At 64.9% G+C, this 27833-nt stretch overlaps 1 protein-coding gene across 2 annotated transcripts; it reads left to right on the top strand.

The window, feature by feature from the left end:
• Positions 1-58: 58 nt before the first annotated feature.
• CPLX1 (complexin 1) lies at positions 59-21446 on the top strand. 2 transcript variants are annotated; one of them, XM_036017815.1, is made up of 4 exons: positions 59-196; positions 1403-1506; positions 16255-16430; positions 19684-21446. In XM_036017815.1, the coding sequence occupies exons 2-4, from the start codon at positions 1476-1478 to the stop codon at positions 19879-19881; spliced, it is 405 nt and encodes a 134-aa protein (XP_035873708.1). In that variant the 5' UTR covers positions 59-196; positions 1403-1475; the 3' UTR covers positions 19882-21446. The 2 variants fall into 2 exon arrangements, with proteins under 2 accessions (XP_035873708.1, XP_028359646.1); XM_028503845.2 differs by having other exon boundaries at positions 61-196; positions 1409-1506.
• The last annotated feature ends 6387 nt before the right edge of the window (positions 21447-27833 follow it).

The following is a 27833-nucleotide window of genomic DNA, read 5'->3' as shown; positions in this document are numbered from 1 at the left end:
TCGCAGGCGCCCGCGGCCCCGCCCTCCTCGTCACCGGCAGCGGGCGGGGGGGCGGGGGCGCCTCCGTGTGACGCGCCCTCCTCGCCGTGCCCTTCAGCCGCCGCCGCAGTTCCTGGGGCGCCACATGGACCCGGCCGGCCCGAGCGCGCCCCGCCGCTGACCGTCCGCCCGCCGCCCGCGCCCCGGCCCCGGGAAGGTAACTGGCTCCCGGCGCGCAGCCCACTCGCGGCCCGGCGGCACGGCTCGGGCCCCGCCGCGCGCGCGCTCTGCCCGGCGGGCGCTGTCCGCCGACGCGGTGCTGAAGCGGCCCCGGCCCGCGCCCCACTCTTCCGGGCTCCTTCTCCGCGTCCCCTGCCTCTCGCGCTTCCCCTCGCCCTCCTCCCGCGTCCCCCGGCAGCTGCGTCTTCCCTCCTGGCGCGCTCCCGCCGGAGGACCGCTCCGCAGAGCCGGGCAACTCGCCCGCCGCAAAGCCCTGGGGGAGCGGCGGCGGCGGGAGCCCGGCCTGCGCTCCTGGGGGCTCCAGCGGCCTCACCCCCGCTTCTCTGCAGCTGGGCCCGCGGTTGCCTCTGAGCCAGGAGCCGGAGGAGAAGTTCGGGAGAGAATCTGCTTTGCGGCAGCGGCGCTTTGCGGGGAGGGGGGCGCGCCGGCCAACCCTCAGCCCTGCGCTCACACTCGCGGGTCTCCTTCAGAGGAGGGAGAGGAGAACCCACAGAACGGTGGCTCTCTGGGGACCCGGGGTCCCTGCCAGGAGAGACCCCACAGGGGCCCCGGGGGTGCAGATGCAGCTTAATTTACCGGGAGCTCCTCCTCACCGGCGTCCCACTGGCGGGGGCCCAGGAGTGCCCCACCTATGCAGATGCTGCTGGGGGTGCCCCCCCGTGGGGCTCCCGCTGGTTGTCCCACCCCAGTGTCTGCAGTGGGCACCACATCTCCCCTGGAGGGAGCCGGGCCTCCCAACACCCCCAGCACCCACCAGGACCTCCCTGAGGGGCACCCACTCAGGCCCCATCCACCTGCACCCTGTTTCTTAGCTGGACCTGGCCCCCGTGGCCCAGGGCCCACCAGGGAGGCGGCAGAGCCGGTCACCTTCAAACGCCCCTGGCCCTGCCCCTGCTTGTCGCAGGCTGGCTTCTCCTGCCCCAGGCGATGAGCACCCCTGGGCTGTGCCCCCGGGGCTGGGTGAGACCACCGTGCAGATCCAGTGGGGGTCCTGGAGTCTGTTGGTGCTGGGCAGGGTGTGGGGTGGACGCCCCCACCGCAGGGACCCTCCCGGGCCCGGAGTCCAAGGAACGGTGCTTTCTCAGGCCCCAGACCACCCCCGGGGGCGGGGGGCGGGTGAGGAGGGAGCCTTGCAGGCAGGCTGGTGGGCAGGGCCAGCCCGTGACCCTCTCCTCTCTTCCGGGCACAGGACTCGGCCACACTTGCGTGTGAGTTCAGACCCTCTGAGGAGCCGCTGAGGACTCGAAGCCATCGTCATGGAGTTTGTGATGAAGCAGGCCCTGGGAGGTAGGGCCGGGGGCAGGGCACGCAGGCTGTGCCCGCTGGTGGCGGCCACTGCGCACTCGGGGCCAGGGCGCCGCAGGGGTCAAGGGCTGAGCCAGCCGCAGCGCCCCGCTCGGCCTGGCGGGGACTCCTCAGGGTGGGTTTCGGGGGCCCACAGGGGAGCCGAGCCCTGGCTGCTGCAGTGGGGGGGGAGAGCAGGGGGCAGAGACAGCTGGACCTGGGGTGGGGGCCATGGGCTGAGCCCCGGGACAAGAGGCCCGGCCCGGGACCCCTGGAGCCTGCCGCCCACCCCACCCCGAGGCAGCGTGACCCGTGTGTTTTCAGGGTGGGGACCCCCCAGCCCTGTGGAGTCCCCTGTTAGAAGGGGGTCCTGTACCTTGTGTCCAGAGACCCTGGCCCAGGAGGTGGGCGGGCCGTGTGCCGAGGTCCACGCTGGTGCAGAGGCTGCAGGGCGGGGCCCGCGGCTCAGCCCAGGCAGGGGCCACCCCTGCCCGGCCCTGCAGCCGCTGAGGTGGGAGCCTGTGTCCGGCACCTGACGGCCAAGACCAGGGTCCTCCTTGGGCGTCGTCCCCGGCCACACCCCACCCGCTGCTGTCCCCAGCCAGGCGTCCGTGAGGCGCTGCACAACAGGTCACACGGGGCCGCCGTCCTGGCGCGGCCGCCCTGTCAGGGGGCCGGGGGCTCCGGCCGAGGTGGGCGCCGAGGCCCTGCGCCCCGGCAGCAGCCCCCGTGTGGCCCCCTCTCCAGGACAAAGTGCGTGGACAGCACTCGGCCTGGCCGGGGGCCACACCCGGGAGGTTTCGTGGTCCAGGCGAGGCCGCAGGTTGGGTCTAATTATAATGATTGCGTCACCGGGACGAGATTCGGGACGGGCAGGGCCCTGGCGCCGGGAGGGAGCCCTGGCCCTCCCAGCCCGCCCCAGGCAGTTAGGGATAATTAATTAGGCGGCTAATTCAGGCCCCGAGGTGGGCTTGCAGGAGCACCGCACTGTCTGATTCGGCTGTCTGCTCGCCTGCAATTAGCCGGGTAATTGCCAGCCTGCGCTCCCTTTGTTTGGTGTCAGCCCCGAGCTGCTCCTGCGGTGACGGCGCCGGGGCAGCTTCTCCAAGGTGGGGGAGCCACAAAGGGGCTGCCCGCAGGGAGCCCCAGGCCATGGGGGGGGAGCCCCCCACATTCGCTGCCCCAGCGCTGCCTGAGGTGGGGGCTGTGCCTGACCCCCGGTGAGACCTGCTTTCGTCCCTGTGTTTCCTCTCGCCGGGCACCCGGGGTCGGCGCGGGTGGCAGGGAGACAGATGGGGGGACACACACAGACACACGGACACACGGACACACAGACAGAGAGGCAGACAGGAGCCCCGGGTGCAGGGGAGCCTGCAGGGAGGGCCCGGGAGACAGTCTCGGGAAGTGAAACGAGACGCCCGGGGAAGGGGACGGAGGTGGGGGACGTGCGGCCCCCCCAACAGACCCAGAAAAGGACAGAAACGGACGTGCCTCAGGACCTGCGAGACGGCGGTGGCGGTGGAGACAGACGCAGGGCAGAGGCAGCCGGGCTCCGGGGAGCCAGGCGGGGGCGGCGCCGGCGGGGCCAGATCGAGGCCCGAGGAGGACAGTGCTGGGCAGCCCAGCCGGCTGTGCCGGCTGCAGGCCCCAAGGAAGCAGCCCGGAGGTGTGAGGTGTGAGGGCAGGACGCACGGGCGCAGGGACAGACAGAGGGACGGGGAGGGGCAGGCAGACACAGATGTGTCAGGAACGGGAGCAGAGTCGGGCTCAGAAGCCGGAGACGAGCTCCCAGCGCCCACCCACGCACACCTCCGGGGCTCCGCGCGGGGGAGGGAGCCCGGAGGGAGGCCTGCGGAGCTGCGCTGGGGCCAGGGCCCCCGCAGCCGAGTTAGGCCCTGGCCTCCCGAGGCCATCCCAGCCCAGCGGCCCGCGCTGGCCGGTCCTCTGCGGGGGCCGCCGTCCTGGCGCCTCCTCTGCTGCCCTGACTGGAGCCTGCGGCAAGGTCCTTGCTGGGGACAGAGGCTGCAAGGTGACTGCCCAGTGGGGACCCTGCACCAGACAGGCAGGCATGCAGACGGACAGACAAAGGTGAGGCCGCAGGCCGTGCACGTGCGGGGCCGTCCTGCTCCTGCTGAGCCTCGTCTGCTCTGGGGCCCAGGCGCCTCTGGTGTGGCCGCGGGCGGTGAGCAGGGGCGCAGGGGCCAGCTCCCCGGCCATCCCAGCCTGTCACAGCCCGGCAGCCCCTCTGAGGGCAGGTGGCAGCAGGGGCCCACGGAGGAAGGGGCAGCCGGCTCCCCTGTGATGGCAGGACTCCCGGCCTCTGGGCCCTGGGGCGGACACCGGAGCCTTGCCCGGCGGCGTCTCTGCAGCCGGGGGTCAGCGGGCTGGGCTGAGGGGGTGTCAGCGGGGCAGGCCCCACGCTGGCTGTGGGCCGCCCGGGCTCCCCGGGGTTCCTTCTGACTCAGGAGACACCCTCCCCCCTCCCCCGCCCCCGACGGCTCTGCCGGGTCGGCCCGAGGGCTGGTGGGCATGGGGTTCTCTCGGGGCCAAGTCATAAAGGAGCAGGTCGGCGGCGGCCAGCTTCTCGCCGAGAGAACGTGCCGGAGGCCTTGAGAGGCCAGCGCCGCCCACGGGCCCCGAGAGGCCCGACCTCAGTCTGTCCTGAGCCAAGCAAAGGGAGGCCGAGCCTGTGGTGGCCGCGCAGGGACCAGGCCTGTCGGCTCCCGGTGGCTCAGTCCTCGGGGGTGTGACGTGAAGAGGCTGTCCTCCCCGAGGCCAGGACGCGGCCTGCGGCCCTGGAGCTGGGTCTGCCCCGGGTGAGCGTGGGGGCCAGCGCCAGGTTCTCTCGTCCAGGTGGCCGCTAATCAGGCGATTTCTGCCCAAAAGACCCGGTTTGGGTCGGCTGTCCCGCCGTCCGCCTCAGTGGGACACGTTCCGTGCCCAGAACCTGGGGCAGGCCCTTGCGTGCTGCTGGGGGTGTGGGGGGGAGGGAGGGTTTCCTGGAGGCATCTCGGGCAGAGGCTCAGGGGCCCCGGGGGCTGGGACAGGCACAGAAGGTGGCGGAGGTTGGAGGAGAGCCATGGGCCGGCCAGGGGCTCCCAGTGGCCTGGTCAGTGAGGGTCATGCCCTGCAGGGAGGAGGCTGCTGTTTTGGGGATGAGGGGCACAGGGCCTGTGGGCCTGCAGGCAGGGGTGGCCGTGCTGAGCCATGCCGGTCTGAGCCGGACAGCAGTCCCCGGCTGTGGGGAGGGCCGGGCCACCATCCTCCCCCCCCGCCCCCCGCCCTCCACGGGCGGCCCCGGGCACAGCATCCAGGGCTCTGCAGCCAAGGGGCCTCCACACCCTTCAGGGGGTGGGCTGTTTGCTCTCAGCCCGGCCCCACCCCCCGGGGTCCCCAGATGTCCCAGGTCAGGACAGGTGTGGGAGAGCCGAGTGCCCACCTCAGAGCTCCCACGGGTCAGTGCGGCTGGGGTGCCGGTGGGGGCATTTCCCCTCATGACCTGGGAGCCACTCAAGGCCGGCACCTCCCCCTCCTCCTGGGGCACCTGCTCCATGGACCCCGCCCTGGGGACCCTGAGGCCTTTGCCAGGCACACTGTCCCTCACCCTGCTTCCTAGGACCTCAGGTCAAGGGTCATGGAGGCAGCCTGAGACCCCCGGTGGTCCTGTCCCCACCCCCGTGTCCACCCATTGGAATCTATACAGAGGGTGAGGCCAGGCACCCCATTCTGTCCCAACACAGGTTCTGAGGATGGGTGGTCCCATTCTCTCCCCTGCCTGCCTGTCTGGGGCCACACCCCATGGGCCTGGCGCTGCCCCACGGGGACTCGGACCAGGCAGGCCGGGCTCTGGGGTCTGGGAGACTGGAGGAGCTGGGACCTGAGCTGGGCTGCAGAAGGAGCAGATCTCGGGGGGGAGCTTTGGAATTCTGCTCTTGATGGAAGTGGCGGAGAACCGGGCAGAGAACCAGGCTCGCGTCGGGGTTGGTTTCTCTCATGTGGGAGGCGTCGGGAGGCAGCTGGGCTGCTCAGAAGTGCCCTCGGGGACCTGCTCTCAGGCCACCGTCACCCCAGCGGAGCTTTCATGCCCAGCCTGCTCCTCGCAGTGGCAAAGTGGCTGCTGCTGCGCCAGCATCCCATCCACAGTCAGGGCTGGGAGAGGGGAGGGACAGCCCCTCATCCATTCAGCCCGTGTGTTTGTGGAACCTTGCAGAGGGTTTTCCGTCTTGTGTCACGGTCAAGAAGGGTCTGGGAAGGTGAGGGCCACTGGGCCACCTCAGCTGCCAAACGCAGCCGGGGCCGCGTGGTATTGGGCAGGCAGCTCAGAGCGTCTGGGCCCATCAGCTTGGGAAACCTTGGTTTTCGGAGGCAAAGGCCCCAGACCGTGAGCCCCCAGGCGTCAGCGAGCCTTCAGTGACAGAGCACCCAAAGGGCCAGGGGCCCCAGCCCCGCCCGCTTCAGGGCCTGGAGGCCTGGAGCCTGGGTGCTTTGGAGCCGGAGCCCGGGTGCCCTGGAGAAACTGCCTTTTCTGCCAAGTCCGAGACAGGCAGCCCTCCCCTCGTGTCAGGGTGCTCCTGGTTGTCACGCCGCGCCTGAGCCGCAGACGCCTGGGGAGCCGGCAGACACGGTGCCGTCACCCGACACGGCTGTTTGTTTTTGCCTCGTCGTCTGGGCCGGCGGGGGTTTCTGGCTGCGGCCTCTGCTCGCCCAGCGTGGTGCCGCCCGCACCGAGTGCTGGGTGCTGCGTGGATGGACGCAGCAGGGCTGGGAGACTTCGTGCGGGAGGAGCAGGAGCGGCCAGTCCGTGCCGACCCTGACGCCGGCGCGTTTCCGAGAGCTCGGCCTCAGGTGGCGGAGCCCAGGCCAGCAGACCAGGCGAGGGGCCGGGGGAGCGAAGGTCCTTCTGAGGTCCCTGCGTGGGGCACCCGGCCCTGTCAGAGGTGCCCTCACTTCTCCTCTGGGGGGAGGGGGACAGGCCCCCCCCTCAGCCCCACTGGGCTCAGTCGGGGACTCTCGCTTCCTCTCCTTAGGGGGCAGCCTGGCAGGGCGAGGGGACAGCCCCATCCCACCCCACGGGTCCCCTTGGGTCCCATGGGCATGACTGAAGTCTAGCAGCCGGCAGAGGGGTGGGCTGAGGCCAGGGGGCTGCTCGGGGCCCAGCGGAGGGCTCAGGATGCCCAGTGCTGGGTGCTGGGTGCTGAGAGCTGACAGCTGGGTGCTGGGTGCTGGATGCTCACCAAAGACAGGCGGGGAGTCCTGCAGAGGCCCCAGCAACGCTGCTAGCGGGGCCCTCGCCGGCCCTCTGAGTTGCTGGGCCCCCTGCATGTAGCCTTCCTTCAGAAGGAAGGTTCTAGAAATGTGGACTTCACACCCAGGCCAAGCAGATGCCCTGCCCCTGGGGCCTCCGCTGTGTGCAGACATCGTGGGGGGGGGGGACCTGCGACCCGCCCAGTGCCCCCAGCCGGGAGGTCACCCGCTGCCCTGAGTCGCCCGCCACTGCACCACAGGTCCAGCTGAGGCCGCAGGGCGGTGGGTGGGGGGCAGGGATGGGTTCGGAGGGGCTTCTGCCGGCCAGGCCCCCAGGGAGGGCGGCTCTGGCCACTGCTCCTGCGCAGGGACCAGGAGGTGCGGGGCGGGCGGCCAGGATGGCCAGGCCCCCTCCCAGCCTCCCCAGTCCCGTGCCCTCCGCAGACAGGCACCCGAGGCCGTCCCCAGGGTGCAAGGGCGGCCGGTGAGCAGCGAGAGGCTGAATGGGGGCAGCCGGAGGGAGTCGCTGCCGGCCCGGCGCCCGGCGGCGGCCGCGCCATCTGTCACCGAGCCCGGCTCTGTCGGGCGCCCTAATGGGCATTTTCATCTCGCCTCCGTCTCCGCTGGTGCCGTCCTGACAGCCGGGAGCAGGCTCTGTGTGTCGGCCGCCCCCCCCACCCCCCTGCACTGCAGGCTCTGGGCCTCTGGTGTCCCTGGGGCCACAAACAACTAACCGAGGTCTGCAGAGCCACGAGAGGCCTCGGTGGGAGAGGAGAGGTGTTCTCCGGCATTTCCGAGGGGGGGCAGAGGCCTCGGAAGCCTCTCGGGACCTGAGGAAGGCGGGGTCCCTCCCCACAGGGTGGGGGCTTCCCTGAGGCCGGCCCGGTAGCAGTGACCCTCAGCCAGCGTCTGGGGGTGGGGCCTGGGGACCCCTGACACGCTGCGGGGGCGGGCTCTGTCCCTGCCGGCCAGGAAGGGCGCTGCCGAGGGCGGCTTTCTCTTGGCTGCTCCGGCCTCCTTGTTTCTCCGACCGACCGGCTGCGGGCAGCGGGCAGCGGGCAGGGCTGGGGGCAGGGTGAGCAGTCGGAGGGCGCGACACCCCCAGGCCCTGTGGTGGCAGCTGTTCTTGTCCTCGGGACCTAGTCTGTCCCTTGACCAGGATGGCGAGGGCAGCCCCACCCAGGCCCCTCCAGTGTGGGGGGGTGTGGGGGCTGCTGAAGGGCCTTGCTTCGGGGGCACACCTGACCCAGCCTCTGTGCCCCTGATGTCTGGGTTCAAGACGCTTCCTGGCTGTCTCACTTACGTCATCTTGATAGGAGGACTGTTTTTAAAAAGATTTCATTTATTTACGTATTTATTTTTAGAGCGGGGGAAGGGAGAAAGAGAGGGAGAGAAACATCCACGTGTGGTTGCCTCTCACACGCCCCCTGACTAGGCACCTGGCCCACAGCCCAGGCCCTGACTGGGCATTGAACCAGCGACCCTGAGGTTCGCAGGCTGGCACTCAGCCCACTGAGCTACACCAGCCAGGACAGGACTATTTTTGTAAACTCACAAACCTTCCGCAGTGTTCCGGAGCCGACGTGCCCTCTTAGAACATTACTTCAGCTCTAGTGGTCGGGCGGAGGAGCAGGAGCAGGGTGCATCGGATGGAGCCCAGCAGCACGGCCTGGGGGCTCCGCCCACGGGCTCACCCTCCTCCGTCTGAGCACCTCCGACCCATGGGGTCTGCACTCTTCGTTCGCAAAAGCGTTTTGATCTCTGCACTCAGTTCTTTTCTTAAAAAATATATTTTATTGATGATGCTATTACAGTTGTCCCATTTCCCCCTTCACTCCCCTCCGCCCTGCACACCCCCTCCCACCCACATTCCCCCCTTTAGTTCATGTCCATGTGTCACAAGTTCTTTAGCTTCTACATTTCCCCATGTTATTCTTGCCCTCCCCCTGTCTATTTTCTACCTCCACCATCTATGCTACTTAGTCTCTGTACCTTTTCCCCCTCTCTCCTCCTCCCACTCCCCTGTTGCTAACCCTCCATGTGATCTCCATTTCTGTGGCTCTGTTCCTGTTCTAGTTGTTTGCTTAGTTTGCTTTTTGTTTTTGTTTTAGGTGTGGTTGTTAGTAATTGTGAGTTTGCTGTCATTTTACTACACATATTTTTTATCTTCTTTTTCTTAGCTAAGTCCCTTTAACATTTCATATAATAAGGGCTTGGTGATGATGAACTCCTTTAACTTGACCTTATCTGAGAAGCACTTTATCTGCCCTTCCATTCTGAATGAAAGCTTTGCTGGATAGAGCAATCTGGGATGTAGGTCCTTGCCTTTCATGACTTGAAATATTTCTTTCCAGCCCCTTCTTGCCTGCAAGGTCTCTTTTGAGAATTTAGCTGACAGTCTGATGGGAACTCCTTTGTAGGTGACTGTCCCCTTATCTCTTGCTGCTTCTAGGATTCTCTCCTTCACTTTTACCTTGGCTAATGTAGTTATGATGTGCCTTGGCGTGTGCTTCCTTGGGTCCAACTTCTTTGGGGCTCTCTGAGCTTCTTGGACTTCCTGGAAGTCTATTTTGTTTGCCAGATTGGGGAAGTTCTCCTTTATTATTTGTTCAAATAAGTTTTCCACTTGTTGCTCTTCCTCTTCCCTTTCTGGCACCCCTAAGATTCGGATGTTGGATTGTTTAAAGATGTCCTGGAGGTTCCTAAGCCTCTCCTCATTTTTTTGAATTCCTGTTTCTTCATTCATTTCTGTTTGATTCTTTCTTCCCTCTGGTCCACACCATTGACCTGAGTCCCAGTTTCCTTCCCATCACTGTTGGTTCCCTGTGCATTTTCCTTTATTTCACTTAGCATAGTCTTCTTTTTTTTTATCTAGTTTGCAGCTAAATTCAACCAATCATGTGAACATCCCAATCACCAGTGCTTTGAACTGTGCATCTGATAGGTTGGCTATCTCTTTGTCACTTAGTTGTATTTTTTCTGGAGCTTTGATCTGTTCTTTCATTTGAGCCATTTCTTTTTTTGTCTTGTCTTGTTGTATCTGTTACGTATGAGGGGCGGGGCCTTAGGTGTTCACCAGGGCGGGGCAACCTAGTCGCTGGGTTGTGACGCAGAATGTGGGGGAGGGGTCTGAGAGGGAACCATGGTGCTTGCTCCGCTCAATGTCAGATTTCAGTCACTTCCGCTGCTTCCCCCAAGCAAACTGGGCCCCTCTGGTACTTATTCCTGGGTGGGTGGGTCTGTGTACATTCTAGGACCCTGTGGGTCTCTCCAACGCACTCTCCCGTGAGCAGGGAGTTTCTCCCGGCACCTCAACCCCCACAGGTGTTTTCAATCGGTGCTTTGAGGCTCTTTCCCCAAGGTGGGAGCCTGGGTTGCAAGATCTGTCTTGCTCCCCAGTTTCACCTGGTTTATCTGCGAGAGAATGTGGGACTGCCTGTTCCACAAGCCACCTTGCACGCCAAGCCCCTCCCCAATCTGCCGCCTGGCTGGGTCCGCCCACTGCTGCTTTGTGCACCCGGGGTCCGCCAGCCACTGCCTGTTGCTTTTTTAAAATTTTTCCTGAGACCCCTCTCCACCTGGCCCCCCGACTGCACCCCTCCTACCGGTCTGGGTGAATGTGTCTACTTTAACTCCTTGTTTGTCGGACTTCCATACAGTTCAGTTTTCTGTCAGTTCTGGTTGTTATTTTGTTTCTAAAGTTTTGTTGTCCTTATTTTGGTCATGCGAGGAGGCACAGTGTGTCTACCTACACCTCCCTCTTGGCCGGAAGTCCTGCATTCAGTTCTATTGGAGACATTTATATGCATCTAATTTGTTGACGTGCAAGTGGACTTTCCCCATTATTAAAACAGTCGATGTTCATTGTAGCAGATTGAAATACTAAAGGAAAGTATAGAAGGTGGAAATGCCGCCTCACTTTAAAATTCACCCATTATTATCACTCATTGCTTTGTCTAAAATTATTTTTTCACCCTGGCTGGTATGGCTCAGTGGATTGAGTACGGCCTACAAACCAGAGGGTCAATTCCCAGTGAGGGCACACGCCTGGGTGGTGGGCCAGGTCCCCCGCAGGGGGCGTGTGAGAGGCAACCACACACGGATGTTTCTCTCCCTTCCTTCCCCTCTGTCTGGGAATAAATAAATACAATCTAAAAATAATTTTTCCTGGAGGAATGCCTTCAGAGCCCGTTTTCATGTCACAAGACTGTGCAGAGTTCTCTCTGCTGTTTGCTGACTAGAACCAGCCGGGGCGGCAGGTCGAGGGCCGAGGCCGGGGAGGGCGGCCACAGCTCTCAGCTGTGACCACTGGTGTGGCCGGCACCTCGGCCCCGTGAGTGGGAGGTGTCGGGGGTCTCCGTCCGTGTCACAGACAGGCACGGACAGAAACCCGCCTTTGGGAGTGGGCTGCAGAAGCAGCACCCCCGACCCCCGGGCGCAGAGTGTGGGGGACCCCTGCCCACCGTCTGCTGCCCCCGCCCGGCCCCCGGGTGCCGGTGTGGCTCTGGCCCAGGATGAGTGCGATGGCCTGGAGCTGCAGGAGCTCACCTCGCAGGCCGCCCCGGAGACGGGTCCCCCCTCGAGTTTCTCGGCAAGGGCTCACTGTGGGCTCACTGGGGTCCCCTCGGAACTTCTGTGGTTTCCCGGGACAGACTGGGGACCCGGCCGGGGCCAGACCATGCCCCCCCTTCCCACCCCTGCACGAGGATCCCATTGTCCCTGGGACCGCGAGGCCCTGCTCACCAGGGACGGGCGCCCGGCTGCACTCCTCTCGTGTGGCACCTTGGGGGCACGTTCCCTCAGGCGTGTACTTTTCTTTTTAAATATTTTATTAACTTATTTTCAGAGGGAGGGGCAGGGGGAGGGAGAGAGAAACAGGTCTGGGACCGGGCCCACAACCCAGGACATGCAGCGTCCGGGAATCAAACTGGCGTCCCCGTGGCTCACAGGCTGGCGCTCAGCCCGCTGAGCTACAGCAGCCGTGAAGCCTTCGGTGTGCCCTGTAGTTCGGGCACACCCCATTTCCACCCGATGTTCTGTGGAGTCTTTGCTCCGCACCCACGGGCAGCCCCTGCACAGCCGCCCAAGGCTCCAGAGGAACCAGAGCAGCTGCCCCAGGACCTGACGCATCCACGGCCGGCCGGGGGAGGCGGCTGTCGGCCCGACTCGCCTCCTGGCCACGTCCTTGGGGTCTTGCCGACGGGAGGGCACGGGGCCGGGGGTGGGGCGGGGGGCAGTGGAGGCCCCCATCCGCCCTCACTCGGGGGAGGTGGTCAGACTGGGCACAAAATCCCAGATGCAAAACAGTTTCCTCCCCCAACATCTGGAGTCTTTTTTCCACGGACTTCCCGTCCGTGGAAAAGCTGCTGCAGAACAGCCAGGTGCTATTTTTACTTCCCAGTGCTTCCACGTGACCTTCCTCTCTCTCTGGAGGCCCCCACGGTTTCCCCTTCCACCCTCCTGCCTTCTGCGATGCCGAGACCCCGCCGTGGGTCTCCCGTCCTCCCCGCAGGCAGGCCCCTCAGCGCCAGGGTGGGTGGCTCCCCGACACCCCCCTCCCCTCCTGTGTCTGGGGGCCCCTCCTGGGCTCCCTGCGGGGAGCACATGCTGGCTTTTCTGTTCGGGGACTTGGTGCAGCGACCACAGGGCGTGCCGGCAGGGCGTCGGCCGGGAAGCAGGTGCCCTCCTGACCCCAGTGTGTGGTGGGCCTGTCACCTCTGCCCCGGCGCCCAGGGCTGGGCTGCGTCCCGAGGGTCCCGAGGGCAGCTTCTCCGGGGAAACAACTCAAGTTCCTGCTGCTGCCTGGCAGCAGGTCCCCAGCGCGAGGCCGGACCTCAGCCCCCAGAACGGAATGTGGTGCCTGTGGGGCCTTGTGCCCCCCCCCTTCCTGGTGTCCTGCTGGGTTATCACGTTACGTCTCTCCCTCCCCACCGGGAAGCGCTGGGAGGCCGGCGTGGCCGCTGTCCTGGCCGTGGTGCTGGTCCGTGGGCGCCCTCTTCCGAAGAGCTGCCGCTTTAGCGTGTCCCTGAGGACACCTGCCTGTGAGAGGACCATGACCCCACCCCCGCCCCGTGTGTGGGGGGGCGGGGCTGGCGGTGGCGGGGCGCAGACGGGCAGGGGTCTCACGGGCACAGGGCCTCCCAGAGGGGGATGAGCCACAGCAGAGCCCGTCTGGTGTGCCCCTGCCCTGGCTGCCCGTCTGCAGGGGCGGGCGGCGCGGCGGATGTCAGGGCCCACGTGGGGCCTCGGGACTGCCCGCCTGCTCCACGGTCCCCGCCTGCTCCACGGTCCCCGCCGTGCACAGGTCGGGCAGCCCAGAGCAGTGGTTCTCTGAGGGCGGACGGTCACCTCCCCAGATTGAGGCCCCCGGAGCACGGCCAACTCCAGGCTGCTTCATGGGGTCCTGGCCAGCCCCTCCCTCCTCCCCACTCCCACCACTGCTTCTTCCTCTTCTCCTTCCTTCCTTCCTTCTCCTCCTCCTCCTCCTTCTCCTTCCCTCCCTCTCTTTCATCATCTTCTCTCTCTCTCTCTCTCTCGGCTGATTTTTGGCATCGTCTTATGCTGATTTCACACATACAAACCATGGAGTTTCCTCCTTTTTCCTCCCTTCCAAGAACACTCTGAATACCACTGGAACTATGTTTCCTGGCTGTTCGAACACGCCACCTGCGAGTTCTGAGACACCGTCCTCAGGTTCTGACATTTCTCAGAGGCCACTTTGTTCCAGTTCTCAGACGTGTGGGGACGGCGCGGCCCCTCCAGTCCGCGGCCGCCTCTCAGGCGTGTTTCCGACCTCCGCCCCCCTCTCTGTGGTCCTTCCGCCCCCGTCAGCGGCCGCCGGGCCGGGCTGGTCTGGGCTGGGCTGCGGGTGCACTGGGCGCCGGCTCCTCCCCCAGAGCACGTCCAGGGCGGGGAGCTGCGCCTGCGCCTCCTCGGCCTGGGCCCCTGGCTGAGGCCGGGGCGCAGGTGTGTCCCGTGTGACACGGAGGCGTGGCCGGCGTTCCAGGGAGTCCGGGGCCCCCGAGGTCCCGCCGGGTGGAGGCCTCGGGTCTCTGGTTCCCAGACGCGGCCACCGGGGTGGGCTGGACTCAGGCTCGGACCCGGCTGCCGTTCGAGGCCCCTCCTGCGTCCACCAGGCCAGCGTGGGGGCCCCCACTGCCCCGCTCCCCGCACTCGGACGCTCGGGCCGTGGGGGTCCGGGCCCTGGGCACCACAGACCCCCTCTCCGGAAGGCCGTGGGATGGGGCCTCCCGCTCGGAACCAGGGGAGAAGGGCAGAGACCCCCCCCGCACACACGGCACCACTCAGCCGACCCCGAGTCCCATGGGGAGAGCAAAGGGCACACGGGGAGCACGCACGTTCCTCACAGGGTCTGCTGCTAACCCCGGCGAGGGGCCCCGGGCCCTTGGCGCTGGGCGGGGCTTGTGGGCTGTCCGAGGCCCTGCTGAGGACGCCCCAGGAGCCGGGTCCATTCCCACAGCCCGTGGCTTTGCAGCCAGTCCCCAGCTTGAACCTGGTCCCCAGAGGCATGACCTCTGCCTGCATCCCTGGCCCGGGAGAGGTCACCGGGTCTTCCCCCGCTGCCCCGCCCTCTGCTGGGCTGCCAGACCCTCCCTGACCCCTCTGGCCAGTGGGCCAGCCCAGAGCTCAGGTGGGCACTGGGACAGTGGCACTCGAGGTCCCGGAGCAAGACCCAAAGGCCAGTGCCCAGTGTCACAGAGCTCAGCACACAGTTGGTGCTCAACAAATGCTTGTTGCAGCTGCTAGACCTACAGCCTTGTGATGCACGAGACGTGTGGGTTCAGGGACCGGCCCGCCCCATCACCGCGGCCTCGCCAGCCCCCCACTGGCCACTGTTCTTCCCCTCAGTGGCGGGGGTGGACGGCCCGCCGCCTCTCCACCTCAACACGCGTGTGCTCTCCTGGGGCTTCCCTCTGGGCCAGCTGTTGTACGGGGAGGACGACGCACACGGCAGCCGTCCACCTGCCTTGGGTGCCCGCGGCCCAGGGCGGGGGTGGGGAGGGCCGGAAGGTGGCAGCCAGGCAGGGTGGGGTTTGTCCCCGCCTCCCCACCCCCGCACTGGCCAGGGAGGACGGCAGCACAGGGGGCCGCCCGCTCCTGGCCTGGTTACCAGGGGAACCGTCCGGAGAGTGTGTCAGCGAGTCTGTGACCCAGTTTCCCTGGAGTCACTGGCCCGAAATCCGCTTGCAGCTGCGAGTGTCTGCAGCTGTGGCTGAGAACCAGCCCCGAGGCCGTCCGTCTGCCTGGGTCTGCGCCACGGCCACGCACCTGGGGCAGAGCCTGCTGGCCGGAGCTTCCGGCAGCCAGGAAGGCCGGTGCGACCCACGTGGTCCAGCCTGCAGGCAGCTGGTGATCGGCCCAGGGCTCAGCCAGAAAGTTGCTTGTTTCCCATCCACAGCCAGTGGGTGGCTGTCGGAACTATGCCTCCCACCCACAGGAGGGGGCGCTCCTGAGTCATGGGCCGGCAAAGGCTGCGTCCCACAGACAAGCCTGCAGGAAAGGGGACCTGTCCGGGTCAGCCCCGCCCGGGCCAGCGTGGTGGAAGGGGAGCCCAGCAGCGCCAAGAGTGCCAAGAGCAGGGAGCCGCTGCCTTCCAAGGGAAGCGGGTCGAGCCAGGGCGCGGGCAGGCGGGCACGGGCACCTGACCACAGCCGGTCTGGTCCTGAGGCGCCTGCTTGGCTGGCCTGGGGCAGCGCTCGTGAGGGCCCAGGGGACGGGGACGGCCTGCAGGGAGTGGGGCGTCCAGGCGCACAGACAGCGGCTGTCAGTGGGGGCAGCAGGGGTCCCCTCGGTGGGGTGGGCGGGCTGGCCTGTGTGTGGGGGGGGGGGGGGCGGTTAGCAGCTCTGACCTTTGGCGCTGCCCCCTCTGCTGCCCTGGGGATGTAGCGTGAAGGGCACAGCTGCTGCTCTGCTCCCCGGAGCTGCGGACGGGCCAGGACCAGGGCTCCCCGCGGTGCCTTCTGAGATCCGAGGCTGTAACCACAGCGCTCTGTCCCGTGGGGCAGGTCACAGGGGTGTCCACGGACGTGCCGCTTGTTGCCTGTGGGCCAGGAGCCTGACAACAGTGGTGGCTGGCGCGGTGGGAAAGATTAGGCCCTGGGTGCCCAGACGCAGCCGCTGCCAGCCCTGCACACCAGGCCCGCTGCCCACCCACGGCCCAGTATTCAGCCGCTCCTCCAGCACCTTCTGGAGGCTGAGCCTCGGCTGGACACAGGACCCGGGGAGACCCACACCAGCCTGCTCCAGAGGCTCACAGAGACACCTGTGTGCGCACACACACAGAGGCACAACTGCGGCCCAGTCACACACACGCAGTCCTGCTTCCTCACAGCCAGCCCGTGTGCCCCTCCCGCACACCCCCACGCAAGCCCAGGCTTCCCTCTCTGGACAGGCGTGCCGTAGCCCTACCGCTGCTGGGGTGCATCCGGCCAGCAGGCTGTCCATGGGGGGCTGTCCATGTGGGCTCACCCTCTTCTCTGTCCCCAGGGGCCACCAAGGACATGGGGAAGATGCTCGGGGGTGATGAGGAGAAGGACCCCGATGCCGCCAAGAAGGAGGAGGAGCGCCAGGAGGCCCTGCGGCAGGAGGAGGAGGAGCGCAAGGCCAAGTACGCCAAGATGGAGGCGGAGCGTGAGGCCATGCGGCAGGGCATCCGGGACAAGGTGGGGACCGGCCAGGCGGGGCAGGGACAGCGGGGCCCTGGGGACGGGGGAGCCCGCGCCCCACCCACTGGGAGGACAGCCTTGAACCTGGACTGACCCGGGAAGCCTTCACCCCCGGGGCTGCAGGGCTGGGCTTGGGTGCGGGGGACCTGGCCCTGGACGGAGAGGTGCCGCCCGGGGAAGGCCGTGTGGAGCCTGAGGGCCCTTTCCACCCTCCCCCTCTGCCTGGCCGCATTGGACAGACCTCTGGCTTGTCCACTCGGGAGCTTTGGGAGGTGGTCCCACAGGGTTCCAGGACAAGTGGAGTCACTGCACCCCCGGTGACCACACCTGCCACGCAGGCTCACTAGGGATCACAGTGCACTCTGGGGCCCCCAGCCCTTCCTGCTCCTGAAGGTCGTCCTCGGGGTCGGGGCTCTGCGGCATGAGGGGTGAGCTCGCTTGCCCACTGAACCTCGTGGCCTCCCGAGGTCCTTGAGGCCACACCGTCTGGGGTGCTTGCCCCCACCCTCGGCCCCTCCCAGGCTGGGCCTTCCCCATCAAAGGCACCTGTGTCTCTGAATCAAGGCCCCTGTTGGGAGGTGCGGCTTGGGGACGCTGCTTCCTGACCCCAACCTCCAGGCCCCCAGCTCTGGGTGGCCCCAGCCTTTGCAGATGAAACCCTGGGGTGGGGCTGGGTGGGGGTCGGGGAGGCTTCTGGAGAGGCTGTCCACGGTGGCTGGCCTGGACCAGCTGGGAGGCAGGGTGCAGAAGCCTGCTGGGCTCTGCCTCCGTTCACCCCGGAAACCGCCAGCTCCCCGAGGCTGATGGGGAAGCCAGGACTCACGAGTGGGAGTGGTTCGTGCAGGGGTCCTTCCCAGGGGACTGCCACTCATAAGTCCCACCCCCTTCACCTCCCATGGCCCTGCCACGTCCAGGAGCGGTTTGGGGAAGAGCCAGAAAGTGGGCACCATTAACCAGACCCCACGGGGGCTGTGCTGGGGCACGGAAGGAACAGAGCGGGGCGGGAGCGGTAAGAAGGCAGAGGCCGAGAGGAAGAGAGAAACAGAGACAGGCACAGAGAGAATCGTCTTGTGCTTCCCCCACCTCCCTTCGTCAGACGCCGCTGGGGCAGCGCTGACGGGTTCCGGACCCTGGAGCCCCAGGCTTCCCCGCTGCGGCGCTGCAGCCTCCGGAGCCTGGTCCACTCCGGGCGGGGAGCCTTCTGTTCAGCCCCCCAGGCCCTGCAACAGGGTAGTGCGCACAGTGAGGGGAGAGGGTGTCCCCCCCCCCCCCCCACCCGCGACGGCGGGGCGCCCCCTGGTGGGAGCTTAGGGCCTGGCGCCTCCGTCCGCGGAGTCCCCAGCACCGCCCAGTGGCTCGGCCCCCCACCTCGCCCCTGCAAGGTCAGCGGGGGCCCCAGTCCGTGTCGTTCTCTGCAGAGTCCTTCGCCGGGCTGTGCCCAGGTAGCTCGCCCCCAGCCCTCCTGCTCTGCTCGTGTGCCTCCCCCTGGTGGCCCTCGCCGGCCCTGGCTTCCTCCCCAACCCCGCACCCAGGACTCCTGGGGAATGGTTAGCGAAGGGGGCGCTGAGCTGCCGGTCCAAGGCCCCATCAGATAGGAGGTGAGGGGCAGCCGGGGTCACACATCCAGCTCCCCAGGCCACCTCACGGGAGGGAAGCGGAAGCCGGCTGGTGGGCAGAGCCTCTAGCTTCCCAGGTGGGAGGGCAGCTTGGTCCACCTGCGGGTTATCAGCCCGTGCGCCTCGTGGTTTGCCACGTGCTTCCTGATTTGCATACCCCCCCTTCGGATTTGTCTGCACCCCGCCAGAGCCGGGGCTTTCCGCATCCACGTTCCGCAGCTTTGAGGCAGAGCCACCCTCCCTGAGCTGAGCTGACGGGTTCCAGCCCCCACCCCTGAGATCACTCGGGGCCAGCTGGGGGTTTGTGCAGATAAGAGGGCGGGCGTGATCGCCGGTTGCACGGCAGCCTCACCACTACGGGGTTCTCGGTGTGTTGCCCTGGGGCACTGGCCACCGGATGTTGTTCCACGGCTGATGTCTGGGCATCCGGGCGGTCCGTGTCTGGGCAAACAGCTGTTGATGGAGCTGGCTCTCAGCTGGTCAATACGGTCACATTCTGAGGCTCCAAGGACATGGATTTATTTTATCTTATTTTTAAAGGATTTTTAAAACAGACTTTATTTGTTTTTAGAGAGAGGGGAAGAGAGGGAGAGAAACATTGATGTGCAAGAGAGAAGTGAATCAGCTGCTCTTGTACGCCCCCTACTGGGGAACTGGCTGCAACCCAGGCATGTGCCCTGACTGGGAATTGAACCAGCGACCTTTTGGTTTGCAGGCCGGCACTCAATCCGCTGAGCCACGCCAACCAGGGCGAAGGAATGTTTTTTAATCCTCACCTGAGGACATGTCTATTGATTTTAGAGAGAGAGAGGAAGCAGGGAAGGGGAGACAAACATCCTTAGGTTGCCTCCTACACGCACCTGGCCAGAGCTTGGGCCCACAACCTAGGATGTGCCCTGACCAGGAATTGCACCTACAGGCTATTGGTACAGGATGATGCCCTGGCCAACTGAGCTGCCTGGCCATGCCTCCAGGTGACATGGATTTTGGGGGGACACTGTTCAGTCTACCACAAAAGTGAGACCTGGGTAGGGCTCAGGGCAGACACACAGGGAGCCAGCAGTATGGGCTGAGGGCCTGGAGACATCCACTTTGGAGTGACCACTGGGCATGTCCCTCCACCAGCTGCTCACGGAGTGCAGAGGGGCCTGCCAGGGGCCGGGGTCATGGCTGTGTCCAGGGAGACCTGGCCAGGCGTGACAGTGGGGCAGTCCAGGCCAGAAGCAATGGGTTCTCTCCACCACTCCCCACCCCCCCCCGCCCCCGGCTGCTCCTGGAGCAAGCCCAGGCCAGACTGAGGACAGTGCAGCTTCCTCAGGGAGGGACCACTGGGGACAGGACCAGGGTCAAGATCCCCACATGCCCCCCAATAAAGAGATGTCCAGTATACCTGTTCTCCTCCAGCCCTGGCTCCAGCATTCTCCATAAGGGTCTCCTCCAGGCACCCTCCTGGGTGGGGCCTTCCCCTTCCTTCCCGGGTCCTGGTGTCTGCTGGCGGCGCCTCCCTCAGCTGCAGGCGCTGCCCCTCAGGCCCCTCACCCAGGCCCGCGGCCAGGGCCCTGCCCCCTGCCCCCTGCCCCAGGTCCTGCGAGCACTGGCCTTCGGGGACCCCTGACCCAGCCCTGTCCCCACAGTACGGCATCAAGAAGAAGGAGGAGCGCGAGGCCGAGGCCCAGGCCGCCATGGAGGCCAACTCCGAGGGCAGCCTGACGCGGCCCAAGAAGGCCATCCCGCCGGGCTGCGGCGACGAGCCCGAGGCGGAGGACGAGAGCATCCTGGACACGGTCATCAAGTACCTGCCGGGGCCGCTGCAGGACATGTTCAAGAAGTAACTCCCGCCGCGCCCGAGCCCCGCCCCCCCCCCACCCGCCCCCTGCCCGAGACCCGCGGAGGCCCCGAGGGAGGTCGGGAGCGGAGTGCAGCCCCAGTGCGATATAAGCCATAGTCCCCGTCCCTGCGCCCCACGCCCCTCACGCGGGAGCCTCCGCCCGCCCCTACCCCTCCGTGCATTGCCACGCACCGCCGCGTGGGATGGGCGCCCAGCCCCAGGGCGCCTGCGGTCTGTGCCGGAGACCCGGGTCCAGCCCCCTGGGCTCCCGCGGAGCTGGAGGGTTGGACCTCCCCGCCCCCCAAGCCTGGAACCCCCCTTATTGCTCCCGCCCTCCACCGCCCACCCAGCAGCGTCTGAGGCCGGGCCACCGGCCGCCCCTCAGCGCTCGATGCGCGCTTGTCCGGCCCCAAACTCAGGAGCACAGCCATAGTGGGGGGAGGGGGCGTCGTGCGGGCTGGCAGGGGCGGGAAGGGCAGCGGCAGGTACCTGGGCCCCGGCCTCCGGGCAGGGGCGGTAAGCCCCTCCCCGTCCGGATCAGCCTGGACCCCCCCAAGCCCCTCCTCCCACACTGACGCCTGTCTGCTGGCTGCCCACCCCTCTCCGTCTGAATCCATCGCGTTCATCGTCCGTCCGTCTGTCCTTCCGTCCTTCCCTCCCCCTTGGCTCGCTCCTCCGGAAGGCTTTGCTTCTTCGGAATGCCACGGCCCTTTTCTAAGCTAAGGGAAACAAAGCAATACGAATGGGGGGAAGCCCCCCCACCCCCAGAGTGGTACACACCCTACTAAGTCAGCTCCCCTCCGTCGGGCCAGCCAGCCTGCCTCCCCCTCCCAGGGCGGCACCGTCCCCTCCCCCTCCGAGGCTGCTCTGGGGGAGGCCCAGCTCTCGACCTCTAACGCCCACCCCCTCAGCGGTGCAGGGGAGGATGAGCCCGGCTGCTCCCCCCAGCGCTGGGCAGCGGAGGCCTGTGTCCCTGGCCCTCCCTTCTGCAGGAGGCTGCGGCCTCGCAGGGGCCTGCCGGGTGTCCTCTCTCACGGGACCCGCCCGCCCGGCCCTCCCCGAGCCCTGCTTTGTCCCCCGTCCTTGATTAATTCGCATCACAATGTGTTGAATCTCAGGTAAAGGTCTAATGTATTGGGGGAGTTTATCTGGACAGAGAGCCGGTGGCCTGGCCCCGGGCCACGTACATCCACGTGGGAAGTTCAAGTGCGGGAGCTGCGGCCGGGGCGCACCCCACATCGCTGTTAGAAAAGCCATAGCAACCAGACTGCAATACCAACGGCGGGGCCCTGCGCCTGCGCGCCCGCCCCTCCCGCTTCCCGTCTCCCCAATGCCCGTGTCCGCACGTCCGAAGGCCGGCTCTGCGCGGCCGGGGCGTCGTCTGGCAGGAACCCCGCATCCCCATCCCAGCGCTTGGGGCGCCAGGGCAGCCTAGCTTAGCGTAGATCTTGGATGTCGTCCGTCTGTCTGTCCTTGCGCCTGCGCCTCCTCCTGCATGTCGGGGGCGCCGCGTGTGTTCTCTCCGGATGGAATCACAGCCAATAAACAATTCCGTGATTTCACACCGTGTGGACGTGCTCTCCAGAGTCCTGATTCCTCCCAGGAAGCGAGGGCGGGTCCTCATCACTCGCCCCGCCCCCGGCCAGAGGGGAAGCACCTTCCCCTCTCGCTGGGGCAGCAGCAGGATCTCCCCACCACCCTGATCCCGACTCCCCTTCACTAAGGCGGCCCCAGCCAGAGTGAGCTCCAGCCGCCCGATCTCCAAGACCCTTCCCAGGCTGTTCCTTCCTCACAGCTACTCCAGCCCTAGGGGTGCGGGTCCCAGCTGCTGGCCACACACCAGCCTTCCTGCACTGCCCTGAGGGGCCTGCCTCTAGTCTGTCCTGTGGTAGGTGCCCCTCTCCTGTGTACGCTGGGGGCCTTGGTGCCCCACTGCCGCCCTGGGTCCCCCATCCCACAGGGGATGCCTGCCCTTTCCGGGCCAAGGTGGTTGAGGTGCTAGTGGGACCTGCTTACCGGGGGAACCCAAACCTGGTCAGAGAACAGCCCTGCTGTCCCTCCCGTGCCCAAGCCCACCCCACAGTGCTGTAGCTACTTGAGCCCCCCAAAAGGGTGTTAGACTTCCACTTCTGGGGGGTTTTCTCCAGGAGTGGGGAGTCTGGGTCTCTGGGGACTTTTCTCACTGCCGGCTGGGAGAACACAGGGAGTGTCCTGTCTCAGTGAGGAGAAAGGCCACACTCATCCCCCCTCGCCCCCGGTACCCCCGCCCACACACTGTGCCCCAAGGGATCCCAGGGAGCCAGCCACAGGCCCTCCCCCAGCCCCAAATGCTGGGTGGGGAGGGGTCTGGGTGGAGAGGGAAGCATCTGCCCCCGTTCCAGCTAGGGTGGGGTGGGGTGGGGTGGGGGGTGGCTCCCAGCTCCAAGGACGCTGAGCTGTCCTGTGCACCTTCCACCTGCCGGGGAAGCAGCTGTTCACCCTCCTCATCTGACTCGAAACTCACAGCGAGTCTCTGCAGCCAACCCAGCGCTGTGGGCTCCGCAGGCCGTCCCCAGTGCAGCTGCCCGTCACAGGGCACCCACCACTCAGCCTCCCCCGACTAAGCCCGGCTGGACCCGTCTTGGTCCGAAGCACCTTGGGTGTGCCCCAAACCCTGGCCAGCGCCTCCTCAGTGACTGGCGGGCAGACCCCTCGGGTGCTGGGGCCCAGGGCTCCAGGGAAAGCACACACTTGGTGTTTACTGAGCCCAGCCACGTGCCCAGCTCAGCTCCAGGCACTGAGGATAACTGAGGTCTCATAAGCCAATGTAAAAGCCAAGTGGAGATTTCTTCTATGGAAAATGTCAACTGGGACGAGGGGACGGAGAGGATGGTGAGGCTGCTGTCTTGGCGATGTGAACAGAGGGAGCCCCGTGGGAGAACATTCCAGGCCGAGGGACAGCCCCGCCAGGGCCCGAGGCAGGAGCTGCCCTGGGTGCTTCAGAGGCGTGGCCACGACTCCAGCTGACTGCGGCCTTGTCCGGGAAGCTTGCTTTAGGCCACACTGCCTGGGAGCAGTTTCTTTCCTTTCCGGATGTTTAACTACCGTGACAAAGCAGAGCCCACTCTCCAGAGACGTCCTCCATTGTGCAGGCAGGTCCCAGCAGGCTCTGACGACCTCTCCCGGGTCCCCGGGCGCCCCAGGCGCTGCTCTGCTCAGGACGCCTGCACTCGGGGAGCCGCTGGAGTCCCAAGCAACCACAAGCCGCTAACCATCCAGGCCGACAGGACAGATTTTTAAAGGTCTGGCAATTAAGGACCATTTGTCTAGTTCTGCTAATCCGCAGCTAGACGAACCCTGCTGTCCGCTAGCACGGCCAGCGCGGTCGGCGAACCCTGGGTCTGCGCCACCTGTTCCCGCTGGAAACGGCTCCACGCCAGTCTCAGCTGGTTCCCGTCTGTGGGCGGCGGGTCCCCGGGAGCCCGGCTGGCTCCAACCGGGGACGGGATCGTGCTGCCGCGAGGCTGGGTGTCGGCTCCATCCGCGTGGCCTCGAGGATGGAAGGGACTCAGGACAGGACCCCAGACCAGCGACCCTCAAGCCGGCGCTGCGACGAGGCCACAGGGCTCGGCCTGGGCCGGGCAAAGCGCGCAGAGCCGGGCGGAGTCTCTGGCGTCCCCACCCCCTTGCAGCTCCTTCAGGACCCGCCCTCACCAGCATGAGCCAATCAGCGTCTAGTAGGCAGACCACCGTGATTGGCTCTGAGTGTTACGTGACAGAAGCCTGACCAATCAGAGCCGGGAGACGCCGCGCGGAGTGGGCGGTCCTGGTTTTCCTTGGAGCCAACGGGTCTGGGCAGCGGACCGGGTCCGGAGGCCTGGAGCCTGGGCGGGGGCTCGCCGGGGCGCTTTGAGCGGCGGTCCTGGGATTGGGCGGCAGCTTTGGGTGGGGTCGTCCTGCCGCTGCCTCGGACTGGCCTCGGAGCACGCGGCTGGCGGGGCCCGAGGCCCGAAGGCGCCTGGGTCCTGCCCCCGCCGGTGGGAAGGGCCCACGGTGATTTCTTCCAACCCCAGAGCAGGAGGCCTGGGAGCAGAAGCTGAGTTGATTTCTACAAAATAATACACATCTCCTTGCAACACAGAGTGGGTCCAATGAGATACATGGGGTGCAGCGAGCCGAGGACTCGGTCTGGAGAGGTGGGGGCCTGGCGGCGGGGCGCGAGGAGGCCCCGGGCTGTGCAGCTGCCGCCACTCCACCCACCAGCTCCCAAGGGCCCTGTGCACGCAGCTCCTCGGAGAGGCCGGTGTTGCTGTGCGTGAGCAAACTGCAGGCTGGCGTGCGCTCTATGAACAAACCCGTGGATCAGCTCTGTGGGCGGCCGCAGGAGCGTGCGCGACGCCAGGCCTGTGCTCTGCGTCTGGGTCCCTGGATTGCAAGGTCAGAAGCCAGCATCGGCGGCTCGTACGTGACCTCCAGGCCCTGGCCGTGGGGCCGGAGGAGGAGAGGGCACGCGCCATCCCCTCACTCCTACCGCCTGGCCCCTGGTCACCCGTCTGCTCAGGCCTGGGGCCAGGGAACCAGGGAAGAGGGGCTGGGCGAGGTGGAACTTCCGGGCTGAGGTGGAGCTTGGACATGCCGCACAGGTGCTCTCTCCTGCAGTGAATTCCTTGTACAGTGACCAGAAATAAAGCTCAATAACTGAGTAGATAATCAGCACTCACCCACCAGGAGAAATTCCCTGACAGATGGTCGCGAAGAGAGGCTAAACAAGGAGCACACGCCGGTACTGATGGGCTGTGACCCAAGCTGCCAGCGGCCCAAGTTGGAGTAACTTGGCAACAAACAGTATCGCCTTAGAACCCGGGTGTAGTGTGGCTCAGTGGCCTGAACGCCAGACTACGTTCACCACTGGGTCAGCGGTTCGATTCCGGGTCAGGGCACATGCCTGGATTTTTGAGGGCCAGGTCCCCCGTAGGGGGCATGCCAGAGGCAAGCACACCTCAATGTATCCCTCTCTTCTCCATTCTTAAAAAAAAAAAAAAAAAAAAAAAGCCCTGGCTGGTGCTGGCTGGTGTGGCTCAGTGGATTGAGTGCTGGCCCCTGCAAAGCGGTTGCTGGTTGGAGTCCCTGTCTGGGCATGTGCCTGAATTGCAGGCTGGGTGGGTCCCCCAGGTGGAGGGTGTGTGAGAGGCGATGTTTCTCTCCCTCTTTTTCTCCCTCTCTTCCCCTCTGTCTAAAAATAAATAAATCTTAAAAATGCATTAAAAAAAAAAGAAGAACCAACATCTACGAGCCCACTCTGATATCAGTGAGTGAAGACTTCTCCCCTGCGGAAGGATTCCAAATTACAGGGAGGCGGAAAAGCCTTGGCCTACCACCGTTCACTACTCAGTTTAGAGCAGAAAGAAAGAAGAAAAAAAAAGTCAGCTTTTTTTTTTTTGGCTACCTCACCCGACCCGCGATCCCGCAGTGCTCGCCAGCCCAGCCCCTGCGCCCCGCCTGGAGTCCGCCTGGGGTCGGCCTGGGGTTTCTCCGGAGGTGCGCCCCCACCTCCACCCCATTGCCACCGCGAAGAGTTGGGCTCTGTCAGCTGCGGGGTTCTCGGGGCCCAGGGTGAGGCACTTGACGCGGGAAGAGAAACGGAGCGCGTCCCCGTGTTCCGTGCCCTTCCCTGAGCTGTGGGACTTGCACCTGGGACGGGGCTCAGACACGTGAAAACAAACTGGTGTAGACACTGCCCTCCAGGAGCTGGAGCGAGGCGGGCCCTCGGGGCGGGGGCGGGGCGGGGGCTAGGTGGGAACCAGCGAGAGGAACTGCTAGGGGGAGCTGACAAACCACCTCTAGGAGGTCAAGGTCAACACGGTGAGAGGTCATGTTGACAAAGGCACTTTGCCCCTGTGCTCTTCCTCCCCCAAACCCATGACCCCATCTCACCACCAGGAAAACAGAGTAACCCCCGCTCTGGGTTCCTGCTCCCTCAGAGACTGGAGCCTGGCCGCTGCGGGGGGGCCCAGCCCCACCTGGCCCTCAGGCCACCGTGGGCCGCAGGCTTATCAAAAGCCCAGTAGCTGGGCCGGATGCTCAGGAATCCGCAAGTGGGCTCAGAGGAGGGGCTCGAACCTCACCACACTGGCCCGTGCTGGTACCTGTGGTGGCCAGTGGAGTCCCTGCAGGGGCTGCGTGGGGAGCCGGCAGCTCTGCTTAGGGACTTCTGCTTCCATTTCTCCAGGTGAGTATCTTGGGTGGATTTGTGGGGGCACCTCTGACTTAGAAGAAATGACCAGACTTTTCCAAGCTTTCCAAAGTGTTCGCAGCAGCAACACATGCAGAACCAGCAGAATGCCCTCAGCGGCACCGGTGTTCGTCTCCATCTCAGTCCCTGCAGGCTGCTTCAGTAAAAACACCGCAGGCTGGAGGCTTACACATCAGACATGCACTTCTCCCAGTCTTCAGCCAAAGTGCCGGCAGATTCGCTGTCTGGCGAGGCCCCGTCCTGGTTCACACACGAGTCTCCTCCCTGTGTCCCATTCAGGGCCTTGCCACCTCCTAGGGTTTCAGCAAGTGAGTACTGGGGTGGACGCAAAGGTTCAGACTGTACAGTCTTTAAGGCTTCAGCCATTGCAGTGGGTTCTCAGTGGGATCTCACCTGGGCTTATTTGCATTTCCCTATGATTGACAGGGCGCACTTTTCCTCTCCCCTCACCCCTCGTGGTCTCTCCTATTATTAACATCGTGCACTGATGTGCTACAGTTTAAACACCGACATGAATACACGGTCACTCACTGAAGCTCCTACTTCAGTTCGGGTCTATTCTCTTTCTTGTATGTCCTACGGGCTGGACAAAGCACAGCGACAGGGGCCCCTGACATGGGGCCGCAGCGTCACTGCCCCGAAACCTTCTGTGTCCCCCCTGCTCACTCCCCCTTCCAAGTCCTCCCACACACCCCTCTTTTTACCAAACTCATAGTTTTGCCCTTTCCAGGGTGTCCCATGGCTGGAATCACACACGGGCCCTTTTGTGACTGGCTTCTGTCGCCCAGTCACATGCATTTACGGCTCCTCCGAGTCTTCTCATGGTTCGGTAGCCCACATCTTTTTAGCGCTGAATGATGATACTGCGCTGTCTGGACGCGACACAGCCCAGTCACCTGCAGACGGACATCTTGGTAGTTTCCAAGGTTTTCACAACTACGAATAAAGCTGTTCAAACGTTTGTGAAAAGTCCGTGTGGATGTAAGCTTTCACCTTATTTGGATAAATATCAAGGAGCACCATTGCTCAATTGCATGAGTATGTTTAGTTTGGTAAGAAACAGGCAAACTGCCTTCCAACGTGGCTGCACCACATCACCGCCACCAGCAGGGGGCGAGCGATCCTCTGCTACGCGACCTGCCTGCACCTGCTGTGGTCAGGGTTCTGGATGTTGGCCCTTCTGATCCGTGTCTCATTATTATAATTTGCAATACTCTAATAACATGATTCTGAGCATTTATTCGTATGCTATGTGCCATCTGTATATCCTCTTTGGTGAGGTGTCTGTTCAGGTCTTTTGCACATACATTTTTTAAAGATTTTATTTGTTTTTAGATAGGGGAAGGGAGGGAGGAAGAGAGGGAGAGAAACATCAGTGTGTGGTTGCCTTTTGCATGCCCCCCTGCTGGAGAGCTCAGCCCACAACATAGGCATGTGCTCCTACTGGGAATCAAACCACCAACCCTTTGGTTCACAGGCTGGCACTCAATCCACTGAGCCACACTACCAGGGCTGCACACATTTTTAAAAAAGATTTTATTTATTTTTTAGAGAGGGGAAGGGAGAGAAGGAGAGAAACATCAATATGTGCCTGCCCCTTGTGCATCCCCTACTGGGGAACCAGCCTACGACCCAGGTATGTGCCCCAACTGGGAACCGAACTGTTGACTCTTTGGTTCACAGGGCAGCACTTAAACTACTGAGCCACACCAGCCAGGGCTGCA

This window comes from Phyllostomus discolor, chromosome 1 (assembly GCF_004126475.2).
Source record: "Phyllostomus discolor isolate MPI-MPIP mPhyDis1 chromosome 1, mPhyDis1.pri.v3, whole genome shotgun sequence".
NCBI classification, from domain to species: domain Eukaryota; kingdom Metazoa; phylum Chordata; class Mammalia; order Chiroptera; family Phyllostomidae; genus Phyllostomus; species Phyllostomus discolor.
This window is presented reverse-complemented; position numbering and strand designations above follow the sequence as displayed.